Consider the following 27,959-nt stretch of genomic DNA (forward strand, 5'->3'; position numbering starts at 1 on the left):
CACCTTTTGGCTGTCTCACTGAGCATTCCTGGGCCTAGTCACGTACACAGGAAGGAGAAAGATAAGGGGGAAAAGACAGGAGAACAAAGGAAGCCTAGGACATACAAAAGGGCAGAATTCCTCCCCTCTTAGGATACCAGGATACCAGCTATGGCCCTCTTCTCCTTCCCTGGAGAAGTCTACCCCTTTTTAAATAAATCCTGCTTTAGATGCTTGCCTCGGCATGCTTCTCCAATGTTCAAACTTCAACATGTGGGGAAGCAGGACTGATGGTATCAGTACCCGGTCTCCAAAAAAAGGGGAAGAAAACAAAAACAAAAGCAGAGAGTTAGCATTTGTTTAATTCTCTGTTTTCCAAATAGCCCATAGAAGACAATTCACTTCTGCCAATTCACTATGTGCTCCAAAGAAGTCACAGGATACAAACCACATCTTAATGGCAGAGGCAGAGCACTTGGGACAGGTTTCTCTTCTGGGTCTCCTTTTCCTGATCAGTCCCTTGGTCAGCCCTTTCCATAAAGCCTGCACTGATCGCCTCTAATGATACCCATGTACCTTTAATCTTGAGTCAATCTAAACCTCTTTCTCAGTTCAAATGTGTCTTTTCACATTTCTGCTCCTAGGTTTCTGAGAATTGGTGAAATAACTGACCTGGCTCATAATAATTTCATACAATTTAACTTCATCTTTGTATGAATTTAAAAATCTCATAGTAGATTGTGTAAAATCTCTTACACAATCATTTTAAACAGTTTGTTCTGTCTGTTCTGCTTTATTTGGGGCCAAATGCAGTAGAGAGGGGAGATCCTGGGTGTTATGATTTAGATAGGAAGTGTTCCCCCAAAACTCGAGACAACACAAGAATGTTTAGAGATGAAATGATTGGGTATAGTGCCTTAACTTCATGAGTGCATTAATCCACTGATAGGGATTAACTGGCTGGTAACTGTAGACAGGTAGGGTGTGGATGGACAAGGTGGGGGGGAGCTGTCTTTGAGTTTTATATTTTGTCCCCTATAAGCAGAGCTCTCACTGCTTCCTGATTTCTATGTCCCGAGCTGCCTTCCTCTGCCGTTCTTCCGCCATGATGTTTTGCCTCACCTCAGAACAACAGAGGCCCAGAGCAGTGGAGTTAACTGGCCATGGATTGAACCTCTGAAACCAGGAGCCCAGAGACACTTTTCCTCCATGTTGTTCTTGTCAGGTCTTCTGGTCCCAATGACAAAAACATTTACTGAAACACTAGTATTTGAAGTCAAAAAAAGCAGAGTTTAAATTATGGTCAGCAGCTGGGTGAGGCTTTTTATTAGGCAGGATCTCTGAATCTCAGTTATACATTTTGTTTTCAAATTTAAAAAGTAAATATCTTTTAGTGACACACACACACACACACACACACACACACAATTTCTTGGTCCTGAAGTTTTTTTTTCCTTTTTTACCCTTTTTTCTCATAATTTTGTTTTGTGGTTTCTAGTTCATGTCTTTGAACAAGTCAGAACTTTTATTTTTAAAATCTCCTTTAGATTGCTCAATTTATTTATTTACTTATTGATGCTGGGAATTGAAACCAGGGATTCATGCATACAGATTGCTCTATTATTTCTAATTCTTGGGGCACAGGTTCTTCTTTCAATTTTTTATAACTGCCATTTATGATGGATTTTTAAAATTTATTATTTTTAGTTAATGAATTATAATTGTATATATTTATGGGGTACAATGGGATATCTTGCTATTATGTATAAAGCATGAAGGATTAAAGCAAGCTTAACATATCTATCATCTCATACATTTTTTTGAGATGAGAATGATGAAAGTCTATTCTTAGCAATTTTGAGATACACATTATTAACTATAGTCACCATGCTATGCAGTAAATCTATAAAACTTATTCCTCCTAACTGAAACTTTGTACCCTCTGATCAACGTTTCCTCATTCCCCCTCATCTCTAGATGATGGGTTATTTTTCGCATGGCTTGTAATTTTTGACTTTAAGCTCCACTTCTGCGAAGCTTGTTTCCTTATTTTTTGGTCCTAGGAATTGAAACCAGGGGTGCTTAACTACTGAGCCCCAAACTCAGCCATACTTTTATTTGTTTGTTTTTGAGACTGGGTCTTGCTAAGTTTCTTAGGACCTCACTAAGTTTCTGGGACTGACTTTGAACCTGTGATCCTCCTGCCTCAGCCTTCTGAGCTGCTGGGATTACAGGCCTGAATCACCATGCCTGGCTTCCTGTGGGTTTTCTATATGATCTAGGTGGTATGAGTGCCTGAGAACTTTGTTATTAAACAATTGACATCATAATTAATTATTCAGTAGTTGTCCCTCCTTTCCTCTGCAATACAATTTCTTACTGAATCATTTTCCTGCTATCAATTCCCCTCCCACATTGCAGTTCTGTCTCTTCTCTTCTCAGTTAAATAAACCCTACTTTTCCTACTCTTCTCTTTTGTTATTGTCCATGGATTTTATTCTTCAAATTTACAAGACAAGAAAACAGAAAAAAAATAGCCGAAACAAAGAATCCAATTTCATGTCAAAATTCCAGTTTCACTACTTATCCTCCTTTCCTTGATGTATTTTTCCCCACAATGCATCATTGCCCAAAATGCTTATTAGTACTTGTGTATTTATTAATTATTTAGCTCACTTTACAAAATATAAAGTCCTGTGAGGGCCAGAACTTTGTCTGTGTAGTTTTATACACAGTTGATGTAACAGTGCTGAGCACGGAAGAGGCATCTGATATTTATTGAATGAGTAAATAAATAAAAGTAGATGATACCTTTTCAGTATTCCTTATGCCTGTTTCCCTATTTAATAAATATCTTTGTTCAGAATGAAGGTAAATTTTAAGCCTCTTCCCAAATTGCTGGTATATAAATAAATTATTAAATGTCAAGTGTCATATCCATATTAGCAGGAACTCTCTGCTAGTATTAGAATTCTCAGCCTAAGGTCCATGGGTTCCAAGAATGGCCTTCAGAGATCTGTTAGATCCTTGAATTTGAGAATAAAATGTTTATATGCAGCTTCCTTCCTTCCTTGTTAATTTTTTTTTTTTTTTTGGTACCAGGATTGAATCAGTGGCACTTAATCACTGAGCCACAAATCCAGCCCTTTTTAATATTTTATTTAGAAACAGGGTCTTGCTGAGTTGCTCAGGGATTTGCTAAATTGCTGAATCTGGCTTTGAACTCAGGATCCTCCTGCCTCAGCCTCCCAAGCTGCTGGGATTACAGGCATACACCACCATGCTTGGGAAAAGTCTTAAAGCTTCCATTAGGTTCACAAAAGGGTACATGGTCCATATAAAGCTTTTGAAGTACTGCTAGTGTCTTTGGATACCCATCAGCTAAAACCTACTACTGTTGAAGATAAAACATCATCTTTGCCTCTAAACCATCTTATCTCTTTGCTTACCTAGAAGGAAAGCACCTTGGTGTTGAAGTAACACCCAAGGCTAGTATCCATATAAATGTCTTGTAACTTGTTAGTTACGCTGTCCTCAGGAGCTCACAAAGTAGCACTGACATACAAGTCAATATTGGAAAATTCCATTCAGGTTCCATACATTTGGTCTTGTTTGGCCCCAGGGACCCACGGAGTATGTCAAATCCTTTTCTACTGGTCGGTTTTAGAAGTATATGAAGAAATCATGCCACCTCCCTGGAGACAATATCTTCAATTCCTCTGAACATGGGACAGGCAGAGAACATTTCATTATACTGATGTTTTTGAGTACTCTCCTGTTTGCCATTAGCTCAGATTTCGACATGACACTTCTGTTAATGCAACTTAGTAATCACAAGACGATTATTGTGGGCCAGTGTGGGAAGCCATTCTAACACGTGATTGGGTGACTCCCGTTAAGGGCCTGAGGCGCTTTGGCTCTGTCCAAGCTTTCCGACCCTTTCCTGATGAGAGAGCCCATCCGTGTGGGGGTGTGCCTGACCACTGACCCCGGGGACCCAATCACTGACCCTGACCTTGGAGTGTAGCCCCCCCTCAACCTTCATTGGATGGAATTCTCCCCTGAATCTCTTGTTCCCCAATAAAGGGCTACTCCCAGGTGTGTTCACTCTCTCTCTCTCTCCTGCTAGCCCAGAGTAATCCTCGCTGCCCTGCTGGGCGGCTAGAGGTGGGAACCAGAGAGGTGAGCCCTCTCGGACCTAGCAATATAAATAAGGTAACTGGTCTGTGTGTTTTATTTCGATCTCTTCTAACTAACTTTATGCCTAGAACCTCATTAATGAAACCATTGCGCAGGTCGCGTGGTAGAGGCCAGCTAGGGAAGGCCTGGAAATCAGCAAGGCTGGAAACTGGTGAGAAGACTTAGGGTCACAAATGATGTGGATTCGAGACCAGGTAGATAGAGGTAGTGAGAATGGAAAGAGGGCAAGGTATCTGCCAGGCCTGAGGACTTGGCGATTGTTGTCAAGTGGGAGAAGGGGAGGGAGGAGTCAAGAATGACATTCGTGTTGCAGTAAAATGAGAAGGGGCGGGTAGAGGAGAAAGAGGAGAGAGACACAAGTGGCAAGAGACCTTGGCACCTCACTTCAGCGCAACACTGAATGAAAAGTGGAAGGAGAGATCCAAGAAACACATAGTTTATGACTCTTGGAGGAGAAGCAAAACAGATTAGGGTAACTTAAATGCTCCAGGAAGGCCAATTGAGGCAAGAATAGCAGAGAGGAGCGAGAGACACTGGGGTAAAAACCATGAATAATGGCAAATGTCATCTTTGGATGAGAGAGCAAAGGGGTCTGCGCTAGGCAAGAGAATTATCTTTGGAGACTTCGCAGTGTTTGGCCTACTGCCTTGAACAGAGTAGGCGAGCGACGTCTGTCTGGAGAGCAGTGGAGGAATGCACCAAGCTTAAATGAATGGAGGAAGGAAAGACTGGCAGCGTAGGCTCTGCTGCGGACAGACAGCAGCCTAGATCCTGGGCGGCGGCGCGAGGCCATGGGGCGTGGCTCAGTGGCCGCCAATCGGAGCCTCAACCTCAATTCCGGCTCCGAGGCCCCGCCCCTCTAACCCCGCCCCGCCCCACTCCGGCGCCGCGCGTCTTTCTCCGCCGGTGGCGCGCGCAGCTGCCCAGCTCCCGGAAGTGCGCCCGAGTCGGCGCCGCGGGCCGAGGTGAGCTCGTGGGCTGGGCTGGGCTGGCCCGGCTGTTGGTCGCTCGGTGTCGGGCCTGGCTTCCCCGGCGTCAGCGAGAGACTTAGGCGGGCCACCCGGAACGGCGGCGGAATCAGCGGGCGCGCGCGTTTGTGCGCCAGGGAGCGCGCTCGCGGCCAGGGCGGGGGAGGGGCCGCCCGGGCTGTGCTGAGACTCCGGGTGCTGGGGGACACGCCTGCAACCTGACCTGGCCCGGCTCCTGGGGGTGTTGCCGGGTTGTGCCCCGGGAACGGAAAACGTCCCTGCTGCCTTCCACGACTGAAAATGAGCCTTAGGAGGAGGGCTACCGACCTGATGTAGCCTAGGGTCTTTCTCATCAGGGTGCTATCGGTGGGGGTCAGAGGACTCAGAGTGGAGACCCTTCCACTGGTTAGCACGGTCCAGTCCAGGCACTAAATGCCAGTAGCTGCCCCCATCCATTTATGACAACCCTCAAAGTGCTCCCCCCCAGCCTCCCAAATTAACAAACGTTGTAGTGCTCCTCCCCTAATCGCAGGCTTTAGCACTTTCTGGGTTAGAATTTGGTTCACTTGTGAGCCTCCAAGTTTCCAGATCTGTGAACTTTAATAGGTAACCTTGCAGGGTGAGTGTAAAGATCAGAAATAACGTGAGCAGAGTCTAATAGCGGATAATAATAGCTGCTCAACAAATGGTTACTTATATGTGTAACCATGTAACTTATAAGAATGCTTATATATAGGTGCACATTTAAAAATTCTGATTTGTTAAAGCCTTAATAACAAGTATGCATTTGTGGTAGGTAATTTAAGTGTTTTTGTTTGTTTTTTTTGGTAACTAATGGGAGCAGATCCTCCGGAAGTCGATGGGCTATAAATTCATAAGCCCTCTATTAAGTGAAACTTTTTCTTACTACTATAATAGTGTGTATTAATTAACACCAGATTTAAATATTATTTAAGATGTATAGTTTTCCCCTTAATGGCATTTCTCCTAAATGTTATCTAAATTGCTGTCATAATTCAGGAAACACCTAAAATTGAATAAGTTTACACATCAGTATCTTGCTATTTGAAATCTTGGCACTTGTTATTTAAAACTCAAAAGCCAAATTCATTTAGATAGTGAAGGATTTTTGTACATAAGCATTTTAAAATTTTATTTTATGAAATACATATATTACGCTTTTCCTTTTTTCTTAAAGTGGTGCTGAGGCTTGAACCTAGGGTCTTGAGCGTGCTAGGCAAGTACTGTAGCCCTGAGCTATGCTCCTAGTTCCCCATTCATTTTTTTTTAAAGATATTTGAATGTAGGTTTCCCTGTAAGAAATACTTCAGCTGCTTTCCAGAAAGTTTGAGATACTGTTTTTATTATCATTTGTTATGAAAATGTGTTTTAATTTTCTTTTCTATATCTTTTTTGACTATGGGTTATTTTAATAAATCCCATAAATTGGGATTTTTCTAAATATTGTTATTCATTTCTAATTGCACTGTGGCTAGAGAATATGTACTTTAAGTTTCCAGTCTTTTGAAATTTAATTATACATATGATCTGTTTTGATAGTGTTTATTATGCAAAAATCAGTGTATATTCTGCAGTTGTTGGGTCTAGTGTCTTGTAAATATTAATTAGTTGGCTATAATGTTATTCACATTTTCTATATCCTTATTGATTTTTGGTTTTGCATATTTATCAGTTACTGAGGAAGGGTATAAAAATCTCCAACTCACACTGAAGATTTGTCCTTTAGAATTGTTACTAGATACATACACATTTAGGGTTATGTGTTCTAGATGATTTGAATTATTTGTTCTAGTGGAATATCACCCCCTGTCCTCTAGAACTAGGGATTGAATTTGGGGCTTCATGCATGCTAGGCAGGCACTGTATTGTTAAACTACACCCCCAGCCCTGAAATAGTCTTTTTATTTCTCTTCATATGACATCTACATGTACTAGTATAGCCATAGTAATTATTTATTTTTCATGAATTATCTTTCATAAGGAAATGACTCTTTATTTTTCTCTTTGTCTTGGTCACATACTAGCCATATCAACTTCCCTATGTTTGCTCTTTGCATAGACTTTTTCTCATCCTTTTATTTTCAACCTATCCATATTTTTATATTTAAATTGTCTCTTGCAGATGGCATATAATTGGGTCTTGCTTTTTACAATTAGATAAACTCTGTTTTGTAATTTGAGTGTTTAGTCTGTTTGTATTTGCAGTTTTTGATATTGCTTCCCTGATGCCATGAGTTGAGCATGCCTTTCTGCCAGGACGCTTTACCTCATCTCAAGCTCAAAGTAGTGGAGCCAGTTGACCTTGCACTGAAACCTTTGATACTGTGAGCCCAATAAACCTTTCCTCCTCCAAGTTGTTTGTGTTTGGTATTTGGGGATGAAAAGCTAACACAAGTGTTAAGGGAGTCTTTTCATTCTGGATTGTTGAAACTCTGGTGTCTCTCATTATCAATTGGCTTCTGTCTTTTGCTTTTAACACTGTCACAACTGCTCCTTGTTAAACCTTGCAGTTTCATCATACTGATTGCAATCCAACCCTTATCCCAAGAGCTTATGGGGCCATCCTCCTCTTTTTTGATTTTTAAATTATATTCTGATAAGGAAGAATTATTTTTGAAGAATGTTGCTTATTACACCTCAAGAAAAATGTAGCTATTAAAAAAGCTAGAATTGTGTACTGATCTCTGATTCAACCAGAAATCCAGGTGACTTTTTTGTGTGTGTGTGTGTTTTGATTATTGCCATTAGTATTATGGAGGACTGATGATTTTTTGCTCCTTCATAACATTTACAGACTGATTACTAATCCATTGTTAGGAATACCTGCATGAAAGTTAACCAGAAATATGAAATATGAAGTTACTGATCCTTTTAATATATATATATATATATATATATATATATATATATATATATATATATACATACATACATATATATATATATATATTATGTACTATGTATATATTTTTTTGTTTTTGTTTTCTACTGGGGATTGAACCCAGGAATGCTTTGTCACTGAGCTACATGCCCAAGACTTTTTGTTTTTTATTTAGAAGCAGGGTCTCACTATGTTGCTTAGGGCTTCACAAAGTTTCTGAGTCTGGCCTTGAACTTGCAATTCTTCTGCCTCATCCTCCCAAGTTGCTGGCATTACAGATGTGTGCCACTTCACTCTGCTTAAATATATTAATATTAACCTTGTCACTTACTGCTATTCAGTTGCTATCTTCTGAATTTCTATGTTAGTCATATCTTCATCACTGTGTCTGAATACCTGAGATAAACAACTTAGATGGAGGAAAGGTTTATTTTGGCTCACAGTTTCAGAGTTTTCAACCTATGGTCACTTGGCCTTGTTGCTTTGGCATGTGGTGGCACGGTATATGTATCATAGTGGGAGCATGAAGCAGAGGGTGCCTGTTCATCTGTTATGGAAGCAGCTCATCCTTTCAGCCTATATTCCTAGGGCGTGAGTGTCTTTGTCCAGCTTCATTTTATAACCTGCAGATACAGAAATGTTTTGCAGAAGAGCTGTTTACCTGGAAACCAATAGTGAAAATGCTTATGTAGTGCGTTTCCTTCTTTACATGGTCTAGACATTTGAAGACCAAGGGAGAACATTACACAACATCAGGGCAATGCTGGCTCTTTAGATAATGGTATCAAGTTTGCTCTGAGGTTTCAAGTTTGCATCTTTCAAAATAGAATAGTGTATATGTTGAGCCATTTCAAAAGACCCATGATTGACCATAGGGCTATTCAGGTAGGGCATATGCATTGTTCTTTTTGAAAATGTGTTTTTTTCCTCTGTGTAGCACTCAATATCATCCTCTCTTTAGCATTCCTGAGAGGATTTGGTTCTTCCCAGAGACAATCCCACCTCAGAAACACTTCTCCTAAAAGAACTTGTGAAGCCAGACAATGCCCATTGACCTGGGGCAGGCCCTAGGCCTGCTGCCCTCATTGTCGAGGAGCGAAGACTTTTCCTTCTCTGGACCAGATGCTGCCCCTCAAGGGGAGCTCTCCAGCCCTGAGACTGCACGCCAGCTCTTCAGACAGTTTCGTTACCAAGTGCTGTCTGGGCCCCACGAGACCCTCAGACAACTTCGAAAGCTCTGTTTCCAGTGGCTGCGGCCAGAGGTTCATACCAAGGAGCAGATCCTAGAGATTCTCATGTTGGAGCAGTTTCTGACCATTCTCCCTGGAGAGATCCAGATGTGGGTGCGGAAACAGTGTCCAGGCAGTGGAGAAGAAGCAGTGACCCTTGTGGAGAGCTTAAAAGGAGATCCGCGGAGACTGTGGCAGTGGGTAAGCAGAAGTATTATTATCTGTGAGTGAAGCACAGAGCTTTTCTGATGCTCATCTGGTATATTGTCTTATTTCTGATACCATTTATGACACCAAATGTGTGGGATTTTCCACACCAAAACCCAATTCTCTGATTCTCTGACACAAACTGAGCATTCAGCATTTCAGTTCAATTCTGACATTATCTGGAGTTAGCACATATACCACCCATGCAAGGCCCACTCCCACAAGACTGTTCCCCGACTTCAGATGCCAGTCTCAAGTTCCAGGCATAAGCTGTCCTTCTGAAAATCTGGCTATGACTGGGCAGTTCTCACAGTTTCCTCTTCAGATCTGATAATTAGAATGGCATACAGAATTCAGGAAAGCACTATACTTACTGTTTCCAGTTTACTATAAAGGTTACAACTCTCTAGCAGCCAAATGGGAGAGGTGCATGGGGTGTTTCCCTTCCCTCCCCTCTCCTGGTGTGCTTAATGATACCTCAGTCAATTCAACAACGTGGAAGCTCCCTGAGCTCCAGCATTAAGAAATTTTTATGATAATGATGGATTTTTGAAAATGTGTAACAATGTAGACACTTGAATACCGAAGTTCATAGCAGCATTATTTGAATAGTAATGGGTGAAAACAACTCAAATATCCATCAACAGATGAGTGATAAAACAGTGTGGTATGCACATACAATAAAATATTATTTATTGTTACCATGAAATTAAATTCTGTTACATGCTACAAGATGGAAAAATTATGCAAAATGAAATAAACCAGACACAAAGGTCTAAAAAACAAAAAGAAATTTTTATGAGGGGTGGGCTGTGGCTCAGTGGTAAAGTGCTTGCCTAGCATGTGTGTGGCATTGGGTTCGATCCTCAGCATCACATAAAAATAAATAAATAAATAAATAAATAAAACAAAGCTCCATCTAAAAAAAAAATTAAACAAAAAGAAAAGAAAAAGTTTTTATGAGGGTCTCACTGTTTCTACACAATTGATTAAATCATTTCCATTGGTGATTGAAGATCTTCAACTTCTTTCCTTTCTCCAGAAGTTAGGATATTGGGGCATTGAAGTTTCAGTTCTTTAAACTTCACATGGTTAGTTTCTCTGTCAATCTACCTTCATCTTGAAGCTATCTAGGATTCACTAATAGTTAACTCATTAGCATAACTTCTGGTGTGGCTGACAAGGCCATTATGAATAACAAAAGACATTTCTTTTAGGAAGTTACAGATTTCTAGGAGCTGTATGCCAGGAATCAAGGACAAAGACCATTTTTTTTTCTTTTTATGGTACTGGTGATCAAACCCAGGGATGCTCTACCAGTGAGCTGCATCCCCAGCCCCCCCTTTTTTTGTTGTTGTTGTTGTTTGTATGTTTTAAGACAGGGTCTCACTAATTTGCCCAGCCTGCCTCAGACTTGAACTTGTGATCCTCCTGCCTCAGTCTCCCAATTAGCTGAGATTACAGGTGTGGGCCACTAGACCTGGCCTAATTATGTTTTTTACACCACATCTGCATTTCTTCATACCTCACCTAATTCTGACTCTGTGACTTTCAACACTTAAGCCATTGGGGATTGAAGATAAAGTTTCCCTTCCCATTCTATGTTTAGAACATTTGAGTTATTAAAAAACACCTGAGTTTTAATTGGTGGAGAATGTCTAGTAGAAACAATATAGTGGCATGTTTTAGAGGTCTCCCAGGCTGATTCAGGCCTTAGCTTTTAGTGTCTCTTCTGATAGTCCATTCATTGGTTCCTGCTAGACTAAAAGTAGAAGCTGGTTTTCTCTTTCTCTACTTATTCCATATCTTCTAGGAAGACTATCTTCCAGTCTGTTACAGGAGGCTTGCTCCATATCCTTTAGAAATCCTAACTCTGCATCCTTTAGTAATTAGTGTTGTCTGTTCTCTAGATCAGCATTCAAGTTCTAGGACAGGAAATCTTATCAGAGAAGAAGGAATCCTCCATATGCCAAGTGGGTGAAGTGGAGCCCCAGCTTGAAGTGGCACCTCCAGAGTTGGGACTTCAGAGTACATCCACAGGACCTCGGGAGCTGCTCAGTCACATGGTGAAAGAGGAATCTGAAGTGGAACCAGAATTAGGTGAGGAGCAGTTATCCATGGTAGTGTGTGGTGCTGTCTTAGAGAAATTTAGGGATTGTGGTCAGTAGGCCTAGTGTTAATTGAAATGATATGGTGTCCCTGAAAGCTTGGAAAAGGTAGATTTACATGTACCAGTTTGACTTGGAGATTTAATTTTGTATTTTAAACCACTTTGTGTTGAGGCCAGACCATTTGGATTTTGGTTTTGAGGACGGAAAGTGGAAGAAAGAAAGAAAACTGGAAGTTTGGGGGAATTTGTTAGGAGGTAAACACAAATCCTGAAATTCAAATGGCAGAATGGATTATTCTAATTTGTGGGGATTATTTTCTGTACTCTCTGGGGAGTGGTTAAGGAAAACATCTAGATTCTGAAAACTTCCTTTTCTCACTGCAGCTCTGGCTGCTTCCCAGCTTCCTGCCCAACCTGAGGAAAGGCTCATTAGAGACCAGGACTTTGGAGCTGCACTTCTCCCTGCCGCCCCTCAGGTGAGCTGGGTCCCTGCTTCTCTTCCCTGGAACCAGGCTTCAAGGGCAGGAGGATTGGGCAGGAGGATTGCCAGGGGTACAGTTACTGAAGGGGAGTAAACAGGAAGGCCTGGTTGTAAAGTTATAGTAAATGTAGAATGAACTCTGTGTTTTTACTTAAGACGGAATGTTTCCTAATTGTCATCTTGAGTAAAGGAATCTGGCAAATCCTGTCTCTACCCAAGTATGGTCGTCTCTTTATTACTTTTAGGTTATGCTAAGACAAGACTGTCTTGGTTGGGTGTGGTGGCACCTGCCTATAATCCTGGCTATTCAGGAACCTGAGTTAGAAGAATTGAGAATGGGTAACATAGGACAAAACAAAAACAAAACAGAAAAGAAAAGAAAAATCTGTTTTATTTCCTAGTATAGTTTTCATGGGAATCATTTTAATTTGAATGGTTATTTCTAATGTACAACAGGTGACTCGCTGACTTTATGTAAAAATAAAATTGGCAAACTGACTACACATATCTAAAATGTACAATTTGGAAAGTTTTGACATCATATTTGGTCCTAATACCATGACCACAATCAGTATAGTAAATATACCCACCACACTGTAAAGTTTCCTCTCGTCCCTTTTTGCCTTCCCACATCATCCTGAGATAACTAAGGATCTAACTTTCTGTTACCGCACATTAGTTTGTGCTTTCTCAGATTTTATATACAATGGAATCATGCCAATAAGTCTTAATTTTATTTTCGTTGTTCTGCATATAGTATATGTTTTTTGTTTACCTTAATATATTCTCACTTTAAAAAAAATCTTTATTTTATTTGTTTATTTTTATGTGGTGCTAAGGATTGAACCCAGTGCCTCACATGTGCAAGGCAAGCACTCTACCTCTGAGCTACAGCCCCAGTTCTCACTGGTTTTATTTAATTTTGATTTTAACTTTATTAATGTTTTTGTGTGTGTGTGTGTGCTGAGGATTGAATGTAGGATTTTGAGCTTGTGAAGCTGCATTCCTAGCCTGGATAGTGGATATTTTTGTATTTCCATAAGTGTTCTTGAGCTTCACTCTGGGATGCAGTAAATTGGTTGGAAAAAATTTGTTATACAGTGGTTTTCTCTGATTTGGAGGAGATGTGTTTCAGTACCTCTAGTGGATTCCTGGAACCATATATAATTTTTTTTTCATATCCTTAACATGCCTATGATTAATTTACAAATCAGGAAAGATTAGAGGTTAATAACTAATAATAAAGTAGAACAATTATAACAATATATTGTAATAAAGTATATCTGGATGTGGTCTCTCAGATATCTTATTGTTTTGTTCTTACCCTCGTAGTGTGATGTGAGATGACACAAGACCTGTGTGATGAGATGAAATGAGGTGAATGACTACATATTTACTGCTCACTGTGGCCATAACTTGTGCAACCTCAGCATATGAGTTTTAAAAATTATCATGTTGAAAACTTTCGTATTTTTCACTTAAAGGAAGCACTTTATGACTTCTCTTTGACATATCCACTACTCTTAAATTTTGGGCCTTTATTATGTAAAATAAGGGTTATTGAAAACAAGCACTGGGATACCATAATAGTGGATCTGATAACCAACATGGTTACTAAATGTAGTGTGTACAATGTGGATATGCTGGACAAAGGGATGATTCACGTTCTGTGAGAGATTTTATCTTGCTACTTAGAATGATGTGCAATTTAAACTTACGAATTGTTTATTTCTGAAATTTTCCATTTAATATTTTCAGACCACAGTTGACTATGAGTGATAAACCATGGAAAGTGAAACTTGGAGATTACTAGTTTTTGTTTTTTGGTTTTGCCATAGTAGGGATTGAACCAGGAGTGGTCTACCGCTGAGCTATACCCCAGCCCTGTTAAATTTTATTTTAAGATAGGGTCTTGCTAAGTTGCTGAGACCTGCCTTGAACTTGCAATCCTCCTGACTCAGCTTTCCTAAGTTGCTAGGATGACAGATGTGCATCACCATGTCTGGCTAAGTGGGATTACTTTATAGTACCAGAAAAGCCTTTAATATAGGGTTAATTTTACCCCCTTCTGTGGCAGTAGCCTTCTGAGTATTCTGCCTACTACCTCTTACTCTACTGGGTTTTCCACTCTAGCTGGTAGAAGTAGCTGTGTGAGTTTGAGGAATGTTCCCTCTGATTCTTTCGTTTGATCCTTTTCTCCAACTTGAGGAGGACCCCTCTGTAGATCTCTCAACCTCTCTTTGTACAGCTTCTTCGTCTCTGTTCTTCAGCCCCGCTAACTCTAACCACAGTGACCTCTTCAGACTCTGAGCTCCCTCTGCTTAATTCTGGGGGCCTCCTGGCTCCACTCGGGTTCCTCCTTTCTGTGATGCTGCCTGGGTTCTCCAGGAATTATGTGTGGACAACTATAGGACCCAGTTGTTTGCTTGCCTTCAGTGACCTCTTTTCTGCTTAATGTGCAACATCTGGAAGCCATCACTTCATATATTTTGTCTCCCTTTTTAGTTGTTCAATGCAGAAAGAGAACCTAGTTCCTGATACTCTATTCTGGGTTTAGAACAAAGTCTCTGGGACAAGTGTAATTGTTTATTTTTATGTGGTGCTGATTATGTAATTACTAACTTTGAAAAGTTGTATTTGATTTAAAAAATTCTTCAGGAATCAATACATCTCAATTGAAATATTGTTTAAAATTTTGAAAGTGCTCTTCTTGGGACTTGTTTTGGGAAGTACTTCAGAGTAAAGGCAAAAATAGAGAAGGCTATAAATAATAGGTGGTCCTTAATGCCATATCTAGACCAGGGTCTGAGTTTCAGCTTTCTGGGTTGAGAGACTTAGAAAGTAGAATACTAGTGTTTCAGTTTATCTTTGGCGAAGGAGAACAAAGAGGTGGCAGGAGAGGAATATGCCTTTTTTAGTGAATCAGGGTTCCAGAAACCAAGTCAAGATGTTAAGCAGGAGGTTACTTGGTGAAAAAGATTTGGGATGCTGGACATATACTTCAGTGCTAGAGCACATGAGAACAAAGGTTTAATCTCTAGCTGAATGAATGAATGAATGGATGGATGGATGAATGAATGAGGTATTCTATGAAATATTTCAATCAGGCATAGAGGATTATTGCCTCTTACATACAGTATCCCTATGACAGTCATATATAACTTATTAACATGTTTTAACTAGTGGAGTACACGGACATTAGCCATTTCCTGTTCTGGAGAACTTTAAAAGATCAGAATACTTGGCAGCACCAATTCATTATTGACAATTACATATACATATACATGTTTCTATGTGGAGCTAGTAACTGATTATGAACCACTCAAACAAACATCATCCACACCCAATCCCAACATCCCTCCCCCAAACTAAAAACAATTATCTGCCTCAGGAAAAACCTTGATATTTAATGAATTCATTGGAAGTTTGAAGGAAGTTTTAAATAATTACTTCTGATCTAATGCAGGCATTAGGAGCTTTGTGAATAATACTAGAATAATGAAGTGGGGTCACTATCACTACACAATAGTACTTTATCATCAGAAACCATGACTAAGTTGGACCCTCATCTAGACTGGAGGGATGGATGCATTTACCTCCCAGATATTTTTTTCAAACATGTAGGATAGGAGCACTCCTTGTGAAGTCAGGTGTCATAATGTCTTGTCAATCCACAAGATGGTGCTATTTCCACACAAAAATAGGGCTGTTTGGAAATTGGACTTTTTTTCTTCTCTCTAAATATGAGAAAAGAGCAAGATGGCTAGTATTTGCATTCTGTGTCTCAAGTGGGGGCTTCATTCATACTCTTGAGCGTCTTGGCAGCTCCTTGAGTAAGTGTGTCACTTTAAGCTGGAGGTACACTGTTCAGAGACTCCTGAAAGCAACTTTTCTGGCTTTTGAATAAACTGATAAACCCTTGTGGGCTTTGAGGCTTATATCCTTTTTTGTCTTTTACTGATGATTCTTCTTGTCCCCATGGAATAGGCCCAAATCATAACACTACCATCCAAACCATAACACTATCTTCTTTGATGACTAGGACAGTTTTGCTTCAGGACTGAGAATGCCATTCCTGAGGGAAATATTTATTGTATGTGATAAGAAGATGACTTCATCATTCCTCTCCTCATTTCTGCCTCTGGCTTATTACAACATAATGCCTGGCTATAAACTTAAGGGTCCCTGAAAATAAACAGAATACCTTCCGTAGTTTTCCTGCAAAGCCTGGGGATGAGTCCGGGAGACTTCAGAGAATGGTAATAATATATCATCTACTGAGAACTTGGTCTGAGAGCTTTATTTTAGCCTGACAATATATGTTAAGTGCCTACTGTGTCACAGGCAGTGGAGAGTAGGACCAAGTCCTTTTCTTGAGCAAGCTGGCCATCCAGTCAGACATTACTGAGCTAGGTGGCTGTGTCCTTTTCTTTACTAACACTGAAGGGAGGATCCATGTGTTCTGACCACGAAGACTAAGGACTCCTGTTTTCAGCAAGATTTGCTCAGGCTGGTTATCTTCAGGAGGTTATTAAAATAGCCTTATTTATAGAGCATTAACAAAATAAACTGCCAGCAGCTCATACTTTTTTTTTTTTTAACTGGTATGGGGGATTGAACCCAGAGGAACTTTTCTACTGAACTATATATCCTCAATCCTTTTTACTTTTTAGTTTGAGACAGGGTCTTGTTGAGATTGACCTTGAACTTATTATCCTCCTGCCTCAGCCTCTCCAATCACGGGGATAATAGGCATGCACCAGTATCCCTGGCTTAGTGCAGACTTTTAAACATTTTAAATTGAAATTCATATTAAAAATGTGGTTCTAGGGCTGGGGTTGTGGCTCAGTGATAGAATGCTTGTCTAACATGTATGAAGCACTGGGTTTGATTCTAAGCACCACATATAAAAAAAATAAAATAAAGGTCCATTGGCAATTAAAAAATATTTTAAAATGTGGTTCTAGCTGTAGTTCTAGCTTCCTGCCTTTTTTCTACACTAAAAGATTCAGACTTTCCTTTTAAAAATTATTTTGGCTGAGCATCTTCCAATTCAAGACTTTTTGGTGTCTCCTTTCTCCTTGAGTCATTTCCACCTGTTTTAGTCAGCTATTTCACTGCTGTGACTAAAAGACCTGACCAGCACAATTATAGAGGAGGAAGAGTTTATTTGAGGGCTCACAGTTACAGAGGTCTTAGTCCAGAGAAGGCCAGATCCCTTTTTCGGAGTTTGAGATGAGGCAGAACATTATGGTGGAGAGCGGCCGGGGCCCAGAGTGTGACTCGCTCGCTTTGCACTGCCTCTTCCACCTCTGTGTCTCGCTGCCGTCGCTGCGCAGCCATGTCCGAGGAGAAGCCCAAGGAGGGTGTGAAGACGGAGAATGACCATATCAACCTGAAGGTGGTGGGGCAGGATGGCTCAGTGGTGCAGTTCAAGATCAAGAGGCACACCCCATTGAGCAAGCTGATGAAGGCCTACTGTGAGAGGCAGGGCTTGTCAATGAGACAGATTAGATTCAGGTTTGATGGGCAACCAATTAATGAAACAGACACTCCAGCCCAGCTGGAGATGGAGGTTGAGGACACCATCGACGTGTTCCAGCAGCAGACGGGAGGCATGGCCTCCAGAGGGACCACCCCACACCCCGCCATCGTCCTTGCATTTGTTATTGAATGGTGAGCGACCACGCTGATCACAGAGGAGTCCGAGAAAGACAAGGACAGTCACCAAAACGATCCTGGAAGCACTTCAAGTGCAGCTCAAAACTCTGCAGGGATGAGTCTACAGCTTACATTGGGCCAATCACATTGTTCTCTTTGTGAAATGAGTTTTAAGGTTTTGGGTTTGTTTTTGTTCTTGGTTTTGTTCATTGCCCCTCTCAAAACATGTTTTCCTTCAAACTTGTGGCCAAATGTTGGCTTTCAGTCTGTGGCCAGGCTCTCACCCCTGGAGTAGTGGTTACTGCTGGAGCTACTTGTCCGAATCACGTGGAGAGCTCATGTTCACACTGTGCATCTGTGGAAGAGTGTTGGGGGTAGAATTTCACCAGGCGCATTATTCTAAAAGCTGCAAATGATAGACTTTATCAAGCATATGGTATAGTTGAAGGCAAAATACTGGAATACTTCTTCAAAGGTAAAAAACAAAATAAGTCCTTCAGTAATAAGGACCAAGTGCTTTCTGCTCCTGAATGTGTTCCCTTTGGGTCTGAGGCCCAGGATGACACCTTTGCATTCAGTGCCTGGGTGTGGTTATGTGGGCAATGATTGGCACAACCAAAACCAGCTTTTATCTTTTCAAAACTAGGAAATAATTACCATATTTCTCATTTGGTAATTGTATTGTGGCCTCAGATTTACTTCTAACAGATAATTATGGTCTTTATATAAAGTAAAATGAAATATCACTGAATTTGCAATTATGTTGCAAAGAGCTGCTTCAAAGTGTGGTTGCAAAAGAAACCCACAGAAAGGTGACTTTAGTGTTCTTATGGATTTTTACTTTGCCACTGTCCAAATAAGTATCGAAATTATGCATTAGAATAGTGACTCCAGTTCTGTGAGATATTTGGGAATCTATACCAATTAAAATGTTCATAGTTCTGCCTGTCGTCCTGTAAGGATCCATTGCTGCTTGATGGCCATTCTCTGCCTTTTATAGTCCCCTGACAGTGACCCATCACCTTGCTTGCTTGAGATCTTGCAGAAATGTCCTCATTTCCTGTTTTGCTGTATGGGCTCTGGTGGGATGTTGTTGGCTCTGTTGTTTGTTCACCAATTTGTACATTATGTTACCCTTTACTACTGTAAACAGTAAAGATAGTTCGGTTAAAAAAAAAAAAAGAAGAACATTATGGTGAAAGAGTGTGGCAGAGGGAAGCAGCTCACAGGTGTGATCGGGAAGCAGAGAGAGAAGCTCCACTAGCCAGATACAAATATGTACCCCAAGGCCACACCCCAATTTCCACCTCCTCTAGCCATACCCTACCACTTCAGTACACTCAGTTAATCTCTATCAGGAGATTAATTCACTGATTGGAATAAGACTCTTACAACACAATCATTTCTCCTCTGAACCTTCTTGCATTGTCTCATATGTGAGCCTTTGGGGAACACTTCACATCCAAACCATAACACTACCTTCTTTGATGACTAGGACAGATTTACTTCAGGATGAGAATGCCATTCCTGAGGGATATATATATTGTATGTGATAGGAAGATGACTTCATCATTCCTCTCCTCATTTATGCCTCTGGCTTATTACAACATAAAGACTGGCCATAAACTTAAGGGTCCCTGAAAATAAACAGAATCCCTTCCTTAGTTTTCCTGCAAAGTCTGGGGATGAGTCTGGGAGACTGCAGAGAATGGTAATAATATATCATCTACTGAGGACTTGGTCTGAGAGCTTTATTTTAGCCTGACAATATATGGAGAGTAGGACCAAGTCCTTTTCTGGAGTTTAGTGCTAGTAGAGGTGATGATTAATCAAATACGTGTGTGTGTGTGTGTGTGTGTGTGTGTGTGTTATACATATATATATATATACATACACATATAAGTATTTAATAAACTGATGATTGCTATAAATTAAATGTATGATGTGCTTTGAAAACAGTAGACACTGTCTTGTTTCTTCCAAACCTCCCTACAAGTTTTTAAGTTCAGTATTGTCATTAGGTGAGGACCAGAACTCTAAAAGGTTAAGTAACTTGCTTGAAGTTATACAACTAGAAATTAGCAAGGCTGGGACTTGAAGCCCAATATATTCTACTCCAAAGGATGGGTGCTAATCATTCTGAGTTTCCAGTGGTCTACTTCATAGTGGGGAGATTGAAATTAGAATTTTTAAAAGTAAATCCTAGTTGGGTGGCATTCCCAATTTTGTTTCTAGTCTGGTTCCATGGGAAAAGAAGGCTGCTTTGTGGATAATAGAGGGATACCTTGCTCCAGAAAACATATCGGTTTTCCCCTGACTAGGAATAAAACTAATTTGGTGTTAGGCTGTGCATACAGAACTGTTGAGAAATTCCAGGGGTGAATGGCTGCAACATCTGTCTTTTGAATCTACCAATTTTTGTTTCAGAGTAAGGCTTACAAAACAGTTGGCTTCACTATCGACTCTTCTCACATTGTCACTGATTTTTACTTGCTTTCCCAATAAGTTCCTTTTTAATTTCTTTGTTTTCCTTCTTGAATTTTCATTAAATAATGAATATATCAGGTTCTATTGCCAGACTCATACTATAAGCACTTGAAAGAGTTAAGAAAAAAAGGAACAGTATAGAAAAGGCTTCTCCTGTATGTTTTCCACTCTTAAATACCTGCAGTCTCCCACAAAACCAGAACTTAAGCCCTAAGTGTTTTCTAACCAAAACAAAAAATACTGATGTGAAGTATTGTCATTTTCCCCTTTCTCTGTTTGTTTCTTGACCCATTCTCCCTTAAGTTATTAGATCTGCTGATGAGTAGAATCCTACAGCATATTCCATTCTTGTCAGCTTTCCTATAGGAAAGAAATGCAGGTTTAAACACCTTCATTGGAGTGACAGCATTGTATTTTTTCCAGGAGCACTGGAGACACCTGGATTCCAGTCAAAAGGAGCAATACTGGGATCTCATGCTGGAGACCTATGGGAAAATGGTCTCAGGAGGTGAGGGCATGGGTCAGCTTTGACAAAGGGAGATGGAAAGGATGGAAAACTGTTAGGCATTTTCTTTGCACTCAGAGACATCTGCTCAAATTTAAGTTCTGTGGGTAAAGGAAGTCATTTAGAGACACAGTTAGGAACTGGACCTAGTTGCAGAGTTATAGTCAGAACTTCCTTGTATTGAAAGTGTTCTGTATTCCAGGAACATTTGTGAGAGTTATGTACAGTAACATCTTTAATTTATGAAGTGGGTATTTCCCTTTAAAGATGATGGAAGTGAGTGCCAGCTCAGCACTTGCTCATTGTTACAGAGCTCTTAAGTGCCAAATTAAGATGGGACTAATTGTGATTGGCTCTGAGTCCAAGCTCTTTCCTACTAAATCACACTGCCTCAGAATAACCACTGGTGAAATCTCTATCACGATCCTTGCACCAGCCTGACAGTGGTCTGCTAGTTACCTGTCCAGACTCTTGTTTTTGTGGCCTTTACATATGTCCTGGTCTAATAGTGAAAACTGGTGCCTTAATCTTTTCCATGCACTATTCTCATGTAAGCTTCCCTAAGTGGTCTTGGAGCCTTCACATTTCCCTTCATGCTGGGGTGTTCCTTTGAGAAACAGCTCGAGCTCCCAGACATCCCCATTCATGAAGGCCCACATGCTTATCTTTCTGTCACAGGCATTTCCAACACTAAACCTGACCTGACTAATTCAACAGTATATGGGGAAGAGCTGACAGGACTGCAGCTTCATGTCAGTGAGAAGATCCCACGACTCACTTGTGTAGGTAAGTGATTTATCATTGCTGTGGAGCCCTTTCTTATTTGCTGTTCTTAAATTGAAGGTGGAAGAGGATGGATTAGGACTTTAGTTTCTATTCCATTGATTAGACCTAGCCTGATTGGGCCAGTCTGGTTTGAATCCAAAGTTAAGTGTCCTTTTCTCTGGCTATAGGGCTGTTAATTCATATATTTAATCATGAAAGGAAGATCACACACACATTGGATTTGCTGTCATCAATCTTGTCTCTTGTGATAGCTTTGTTTCTCAGAGTTAAGAGTTACACATTGAGGACCTGTAGAGATATAGGGAGAACTCCATAAAAAAAGATTTTATAACAACCATTATTGTCAATCCTAGCAAGAAGGTTCAAAGTAACTAGAATTTTCTCATTCTGGATATAGTGAATAGTAACCACCTACCCTCAGCAAAATAAAATAAACAGAGAAACATGTTTTCTTTAATCTCTTCATACCTAACAGTCATTAAATAATTCATATTAGTCATGTATTTTAAGACTGGGGAAGAAGAAATTTGAATGTATTGTTGTAAAATGTACTGTTGTAAAATGGCAGTTACCCTTTGCTTTCTATGCTTTTTCTAAAACATGGCAATTGTGCAAAACTTAGTTATCTAACCAGTACATACACTCCCATCCCTGTTCACACACTTTTACATATGTAATAAATCCCAGAACCCTAGAAGAAGAAAAGGAAAGGATGGGAGAAGCAGTTCTTGGCCCCAGTAGTCTAATTAACTATTTTTCTTCACTAAAGCATCAACTAAGACCTAAGATTTTCTTTTTCTTTCTTTCTTTCTTTCTTTTTTTTAATTTGGGCGATCTAACCCAGGACTTTGCACATGCTAGGCATGTATTGTACATGTACCTTTGCTCTACACCAACCATAATTTTACTTCTAAGCTGTTCTTTAATGGTAGGACTGGAAATAAAAAGATGCTTGGGAAAAATAATGAGTTTAGTTTTTATTTATGTCTCTTTTAGTCAGCTTTTTTGCTGCTGTGACCAAAAGACCTGAGTAGCACAATTAGAGGAGGAAAAAGTTTATTTGGGGGCTCACAGTTTCAGAGGTCTCAGTCCATAGACCGCTGGCTCCATTCCTTGGGGCTCAAGATGAAGTTGAATATCATGGTGGAAGAGTGTGGTGGAGAGAAACAGCTCAAGACATCACACCAAGAAGCAGAGAAAGAGAGAGCGCTCTGCTCATCAAGTACAAAATATATAGCCCAAAGGTGCACCGCAGCCTACCAGGCTACAGTTATCACTCAGTTAATCCTTATTAGAGAATTAATTCATGGATTGTGTTAAAGCTCTCATAACCCAATCATTTTCCCTCTAAACATTCTTGCATTGTCTCACACATGAGCTGTGGGGGACACCTCATATCCAAACCATAATGTATTATACCAAAATAAGTTGGAAATACAGTTTTAAAAGATATAATATGAAAGTAAAGTAAGAAGAAAAAAAATGAGTGAATATTTTTATTGTGACTGGATAAGGCAATTTTTTATAAGTATAAAAGTGATGAAAAAAATATTTAGGAAAAGATTGATTGGCTTGAGTATCTTTAAAAAGTAAAATCCCTCACAACTTCTATACATAAAAATAACACCAAATGGAATCAGGGTAACTATGTTGAAGAAAAACATTTTTCAGGAACATGACAGATAAATGACATTCTATGTTATATTTCTTAATATAGAAAAAGTTAAAGCAGGTTAATAAGAAAAATAACTTCATAGTAAGAAATGGACAGCAGGTTTGGGATAGCTCATAAATATGAAAAATATATATCCTTTCATAACTAAGAATTTAAAATTTAAAACAATGAAAATACATTTTTCACTGATGGCATATATTTATTTTTCATATTTTATAGGTGCATTATAATTATACAAAATAGTGGGATTCATTGTTACATATTTGTGTACACACAAAATATAACAATATAATTTGCCAACATCATTCCCCAGTATTCCCCTTTTCCTTTCCTTCTCCCTCTACTTAGCCCCTTTCCTCTATATATGGCATATATTTTAAAAGCATTGAATATTTGGGTCTTTATTCAGCTCCCCCTCTGCCCTGTTTCACATACTAGAATATGCCAGAGTTGTTCAGGAAATCAGGTTGCCAGTAGGTGTCAAGAGCTTTAATATTCATGCCCGTTGACACAGTAATTCCACTTTGAAGAAGAATTCCTTTAAAGCGTTAAGCAGAATTGTGGGCAAAAACTTATGAAGAAAAGTGATTATCACAGCATATTTATAGTAGCAAAGACATAATAAACAACATAGATTTCCACAGTAAGAGGATTCTTAAATACTTCATGTGTTTATTATGACACCTTCCTAAAGGGGCATTACTCAGTTCTTTAAGATGCTATTTATAAAGTCTTCTTAAAAGAAAAGTGACAGTACCTTTGCCATTTGAGTGGAACATGTTCTAAAGCTTTGAGGATAAACAAGTTTAGTCCTAGTTCTGTAGCAGAAGCCTAAATCTCTGGCAGATAATTGGAAAGACATGAATCCATGAAAGAGAAAGTTTAACAGCCTCTTTAGATCTAAGGGATAATTTATAAAAGTTGAAAAAATCCTACAGCCAAAATAAAAATCTTTATCATATGCATCTGTAAGCAGTAAATAATTGAAAACCTACATTATGAGAAAATAAATATAACTGCTTATGTGAGTTCATAAGGCATAGGTAACTGGGTACATTGGCCCACATTTATAGTCCCAGCTACTTGGGAGGCTGAGGAAGGAGAATCACTGAGTTTGAGGCTAGCCTGAGTTGAGTGAGAACTCATCTCTAAAATAAAGCACATGTAAATACTGGATTCAAGCAAAGACTGAAGAATTTACTTTTACACTGAAGTCCTGTTGCATTGCACCCATAGGAAAATAACATCTTAATGAATTTCATGAATTTTTGAATTACTTGTAAATGGGGGAATCCATGTTAAATTGACCAGTACTACTCTTTACAATTTAAATGCTACATAACCAGATGTAGAACTATATATACAATATAATATCATCTGTATCTGAAATAGCATTTACAATAGATTAAGTAAATAGTCTGTGAGGAAGCATATGTTCACTTCTATCTGGTTAATACAATTGAGGTTGATTTGGTTTTCCTGTATATACTTTTTTCTCCTTCGAAATTCTTTTAAAGATCATTTTAAAAAGTACTTCTGGTGCATAGTATACTTTTCCTGGCCCTTAAGAAATGCTTGCTGCTGATTTGTGGAGGGGTCAGAAAAGCCTGCTGTGAGCCCTCATTTGCTATTCAGAAGTTCTTAGCTCTAGAGCTGAAACACATAGTCCTGAATCCAGTGCAGTTGAAGCGAGTGTGGAGTGACAGTTTTCTTTTTGTCTCACTAATGCTATCTTGGTAAGAAGAATATTTTCTGGTGACCCCTTCTTTGAGAGATGAGTTAGAAAATAGGGCATAACATTGAACCATTTCAAATTTTCTTTCAGGAGATAGACAAGAGAACGACAAAGAGAACTTGAACTTGGAAAATCACAGGGACCAGGAACCACTGGTTGCTTCATGTCACACCTTGGGTGAGGCACTTCCTCAGCCTGCCTTGAAGGACTTCTTCAGTGAAGATGACTCTGGACACTTTGGAGAAGGAGAAAATCTTCCTGAGGCACCAGAAAACCTTCAGGGTGAGGGGGCAGGGGAACAACTCTCTCCTCATGGAAGGAGTTCTGAGAAGCAAGTAGGTCAGTCCATGCCAAATCCACATCCAGCAGAACTGTCTGCCATGTGGTTGGAGGAGAAAAGAGAGGCCAGTCAGAAGGGGCAGCCTCGAGCCCCCATGGCCCAGAAACTCCCCACCTGCAGGGAGTGTGGGAAAACCTTTTATAGGAATTCACAGTTGGTTTTTCACCAAAGAACTCATACCGGAGAGACATACTTTCAGTGCCCCATCTGCAAAAAAGCCTTTCTGCGGAGCTCAGACTTTGTGAAACATCAGAGAACGCACACAGGAGAGAAGCCCTGTAAATGTGATTACTGTGGGAAAGGCTTTAGTGACTTCTCAGGATTGCGCCACCACGAGAAAATCCACACAGGAGAGAAACCCTATAAATGTCCCATCTGTGAGAAAAGCTTTATTCAGAGGTCGAACTTTAATAGACATCAGAGAGTTCACACAGGAGAGAAACCTTATAAATGTTCCCATTGTGGCAAAAGTTTCAGCTGGAGCTCAAGCCTTGACAAACATCAGAGATCCCACTTAGGAAAGAAGCCTTTTCAGTAGCCTTGCTCGTTCAGACCCCGTGTGTCCCCAGCTCTATTTTAAAAATGCTCAGTCCTACCTGGAGGAACAGCATTCCTAAGAGGATATCTTGTTCTCTCTTTTCATGGATTGGAGGGAGAGAACCTGGACATGGTTTTGGATTGGAAGATGTATCAACCTCTGGATCAGATTTTACAGTGGCTTAAATTCTTGCTTCTTTATCAGGAGAAAGAATAGTTTTGTTTTGTTTTGTTTCAGGCCATCTCTTTTTTTGGACCTGTTGCAAAGTTTCACTTAGAGGTTGGTTTTAGAAATGCTCCCTGGAGAGAGTTTAACCAAGTGGCTGCAATCATTGCTTGTGGGAAGAACCTCAAATCAGTCCTTGAGGATTAGGGTTCTAGAGCAGGTATCCTGATGCAGAAGGGGAGGCATAGAGGGCCAGTGAGCTCACATAGGTAAAAAAGTTAACTTCAAGTGTCTTTTGTTTGAAATAAACTTGGTTGAGTCACTCCCTATTGTATCTGTGTCTGAAGTGTTCATTGACTGTAATCCAAAACATATTTTTTGGTATTATTTTTTGTACCGGGAGTTAAAACCCTGGGGTGTTTAACCACTGAGCCATAACCTCTGCCCTTTTTATTTGTTTATTTATTTATTTATTTATTTATTTTTTTGAGACGGGTCTTACTAAGTTACCTCATTACCTTGCTAAATTGCTGAAGCTGGCTTTAAACTTGGGATCTTCTTGCCTCAGCCTTTTGAGCTGCTGGGATTATTCCCATGCCCTATCCTCCAAACATATTTTTCCATTGAAGAATGTAAATGGGAGTTGATCTTCAAGACCAGCCCATATAAACCTACAAGTTTGTAATGTTTCAGCACACCAATAGGAAAGTGCTCCACTATAGTTCAGGCCATGAGTGCAGGACCAATGCTGGGCACAACTTTTTCTCAGCTGTATCTGTCTTTGGTATGCCTTTTTTGAATCTCCCTGCCACTCAATCATGTGCCTCAAACTTCCTCTTTTACTCCCAGCATGCTACTTGGTTTATCATATTTGCTACTGTACTCTATGCTTTAAAATGATCTTTATTATCTTATTTTGCCAGTAGGTGTTAGGAAGAAATCGATAGTATTGATCTAGTTTTTAATACTGTCTGGAGGTTTATTAACATATCTATCTAACCCATCCACTGTCCTTGTCTTTGAAAACTGCCTGCCTCAAAGTGTCCTGCTTTCATTACAGTGAGATGTCTCTCCTCCACCACCTTAGTGTTCTCGAGGGGCCCTCTTGCCCTGTTTTGTGTGAGGGTCAGGAGCAATGATGCTAATGAGAAGGGCAGAGCGGTTTCTCTGAAGACAGGTTAACCAATATGAAGGAGACTAAAGGATGTTGGTAAATAATGGGAAGTATTAGTTGTTGGGGAGAAGGGACACAGTTTCAGTTAGAGTTCCTGGAGTCCAAGAGCAATTTGTTAACTCCCTTATAGCATGAAGATGAGGAGTAAAACTCCACTTAAGGGGAGGCAGATCTGTAGGGAAGAAAGCAGGAAAATCATGGAAAAATTTGGCACTAGATTCTATATGTTGTATAACAGTGATTTATAGAATTATGGGACTTGGGTTATGTGTGTGTGTTGTGTTTTGCTAGAGATTGAACCCAGGGCCTGTTTGTGCCAGGCAAACACTACCACTGAGCCACATCCTCAGCCCAATTTGGTGTTTTAAATCCAGTTTTCAAAGTATGGCCTCCAGACCAGCAGCAGTGTCATTTTGTTAAGGCTATGAAATCAGAAATTCTCAGTTCCCTGGAGGACTTGTTAATACCTGCTCTAGTTTAAGAACCATTGTATTAAGTAGCAATTAATAATAATAATAAAGTCTACAAGAATATGAAGCAATAATGATCCCAGAGGAAAGCCTCCCAGACTTTTCTTACCAAATAGCCTCTTGGAGCCGTGAAAACTCATCTACACTTTTAGAGGAAGAGTTTCTCCCTCTTAAGTAATCTTAAAATAATAGAGATAGAGAGAAACAACCTGCTTGCTTGTTCACAGCTGTATTCTCAGAAAATTGTAGGGGTTAGACAAAAACAGTAGATATGTGAATTAATGAAAGATCAACATCACATATGTACTTCCCTTAGCCTTTACAATAGGGATCATTAAAATGACCCA

The 27,959-nt window shown here is 39.8% G+C and overlaps 2 protein-coding genes across 3 annotated transcripts; both read left to right on the forward strand.

Annotated features, from left to right (window-relative positions):
- The first annotated feature begins 5,060 nt into the window (after positions 1 to 5,060).
- Positions 5,061 to 26,302, forward strand: ZNF18 (zinc finger protein 18). 2 transcript variants are annotated; one of them, XM_081270365.1, is made up of 7 exons: positions 5,061 to 5,144; positions 9,011 to 9,479; positions 11,396 to 11,585; positions 11,980 to 12,071; positions 20,648 to 20,732; positions 21,408 to 21,515; positions 25,016 to 26,302. In XM_081270365.1, exons 2-7 carry the CDS (start codon positions 9,093 to 9,095, stop codon positions 25,801 to 25,803), a joined length of 1,650 nt encoding a protein of 549 aa, XP_081126491.1. In that variant the 5' UTR covers positions 5,061 to 5,144; positions 9,011 to 9,092; the 3' UTR covers positions 25,804 to 26,302. The 2 variants fall into 2 exon arrangements, with proteins under 2 accessions (XP_081126491.1, XP_081126492.1); XM_081270366.1 differs by having other exon boundaries at positions 5,081 to 5,144; positions 8,987 to 9,479.
- LOC308635713 (small ubiquitin-related modifier 3-like) lies at positions 17,324 to 18,016 on the forward strand. The gene has a single exon (XM_081270367.1). It carries the CDS (start codon positions 17,418 to 17,420, stop codon positions 17,754 to 17,756), a length of 339 nt encoding a protein of 112 aa, XP_081126493.1. The 5' UTR covers positions 17,324 to 17,417; the 3' UTR covers positions 17,757 to 18,016.
- Positions 26,303 to 27,959: the final 1,657 nt, after the last annotated feature.

Source organism: Spermophilus citellus (genome assembly GCF_964194105.1).
Source record: "Spermophilus citellus genome assembly, chromosome: 17".
NCBI classification, from domain to species: Eukaryota; Metazoa; Chordata; class Mammalia; order Rodentia; family Sciuridae; genus Spermophilus; species Spermophilus citellus.

Bases quoted from the DNA above. Each gene is read 5' to 3' on its own strand.
- ZNF18 (XM_081270365.1), top strand. From the start codon at position 9,093: ATGCCCATTGACCTGGGGCAGGCCCTAGGCCTGCTGCCCTCATTGTCG. The intron at 11,586-11,979 runs GTGAGGAGCAGT...TTCTCACTGCAG, and splicing joins TGAAGTGGAACCAGAATTAG to CTCTGGCTGCTTCCCAGCTT. The intron at 12,072-20,647 runs GTGAGCTGGGTC...TATTTTTTCCAG, and splicing joins TTCTCCCTGCCGCCCCTCAG to GAGCACTGGAGACACCTGGA.
- LOC308635713 (XM_081270367.1), top strand. From the start codon at position 17,418: ATGTCCGAGGAGAAGCCCAAGGAGGGTGTGAAGACGGAGAATGACCAT.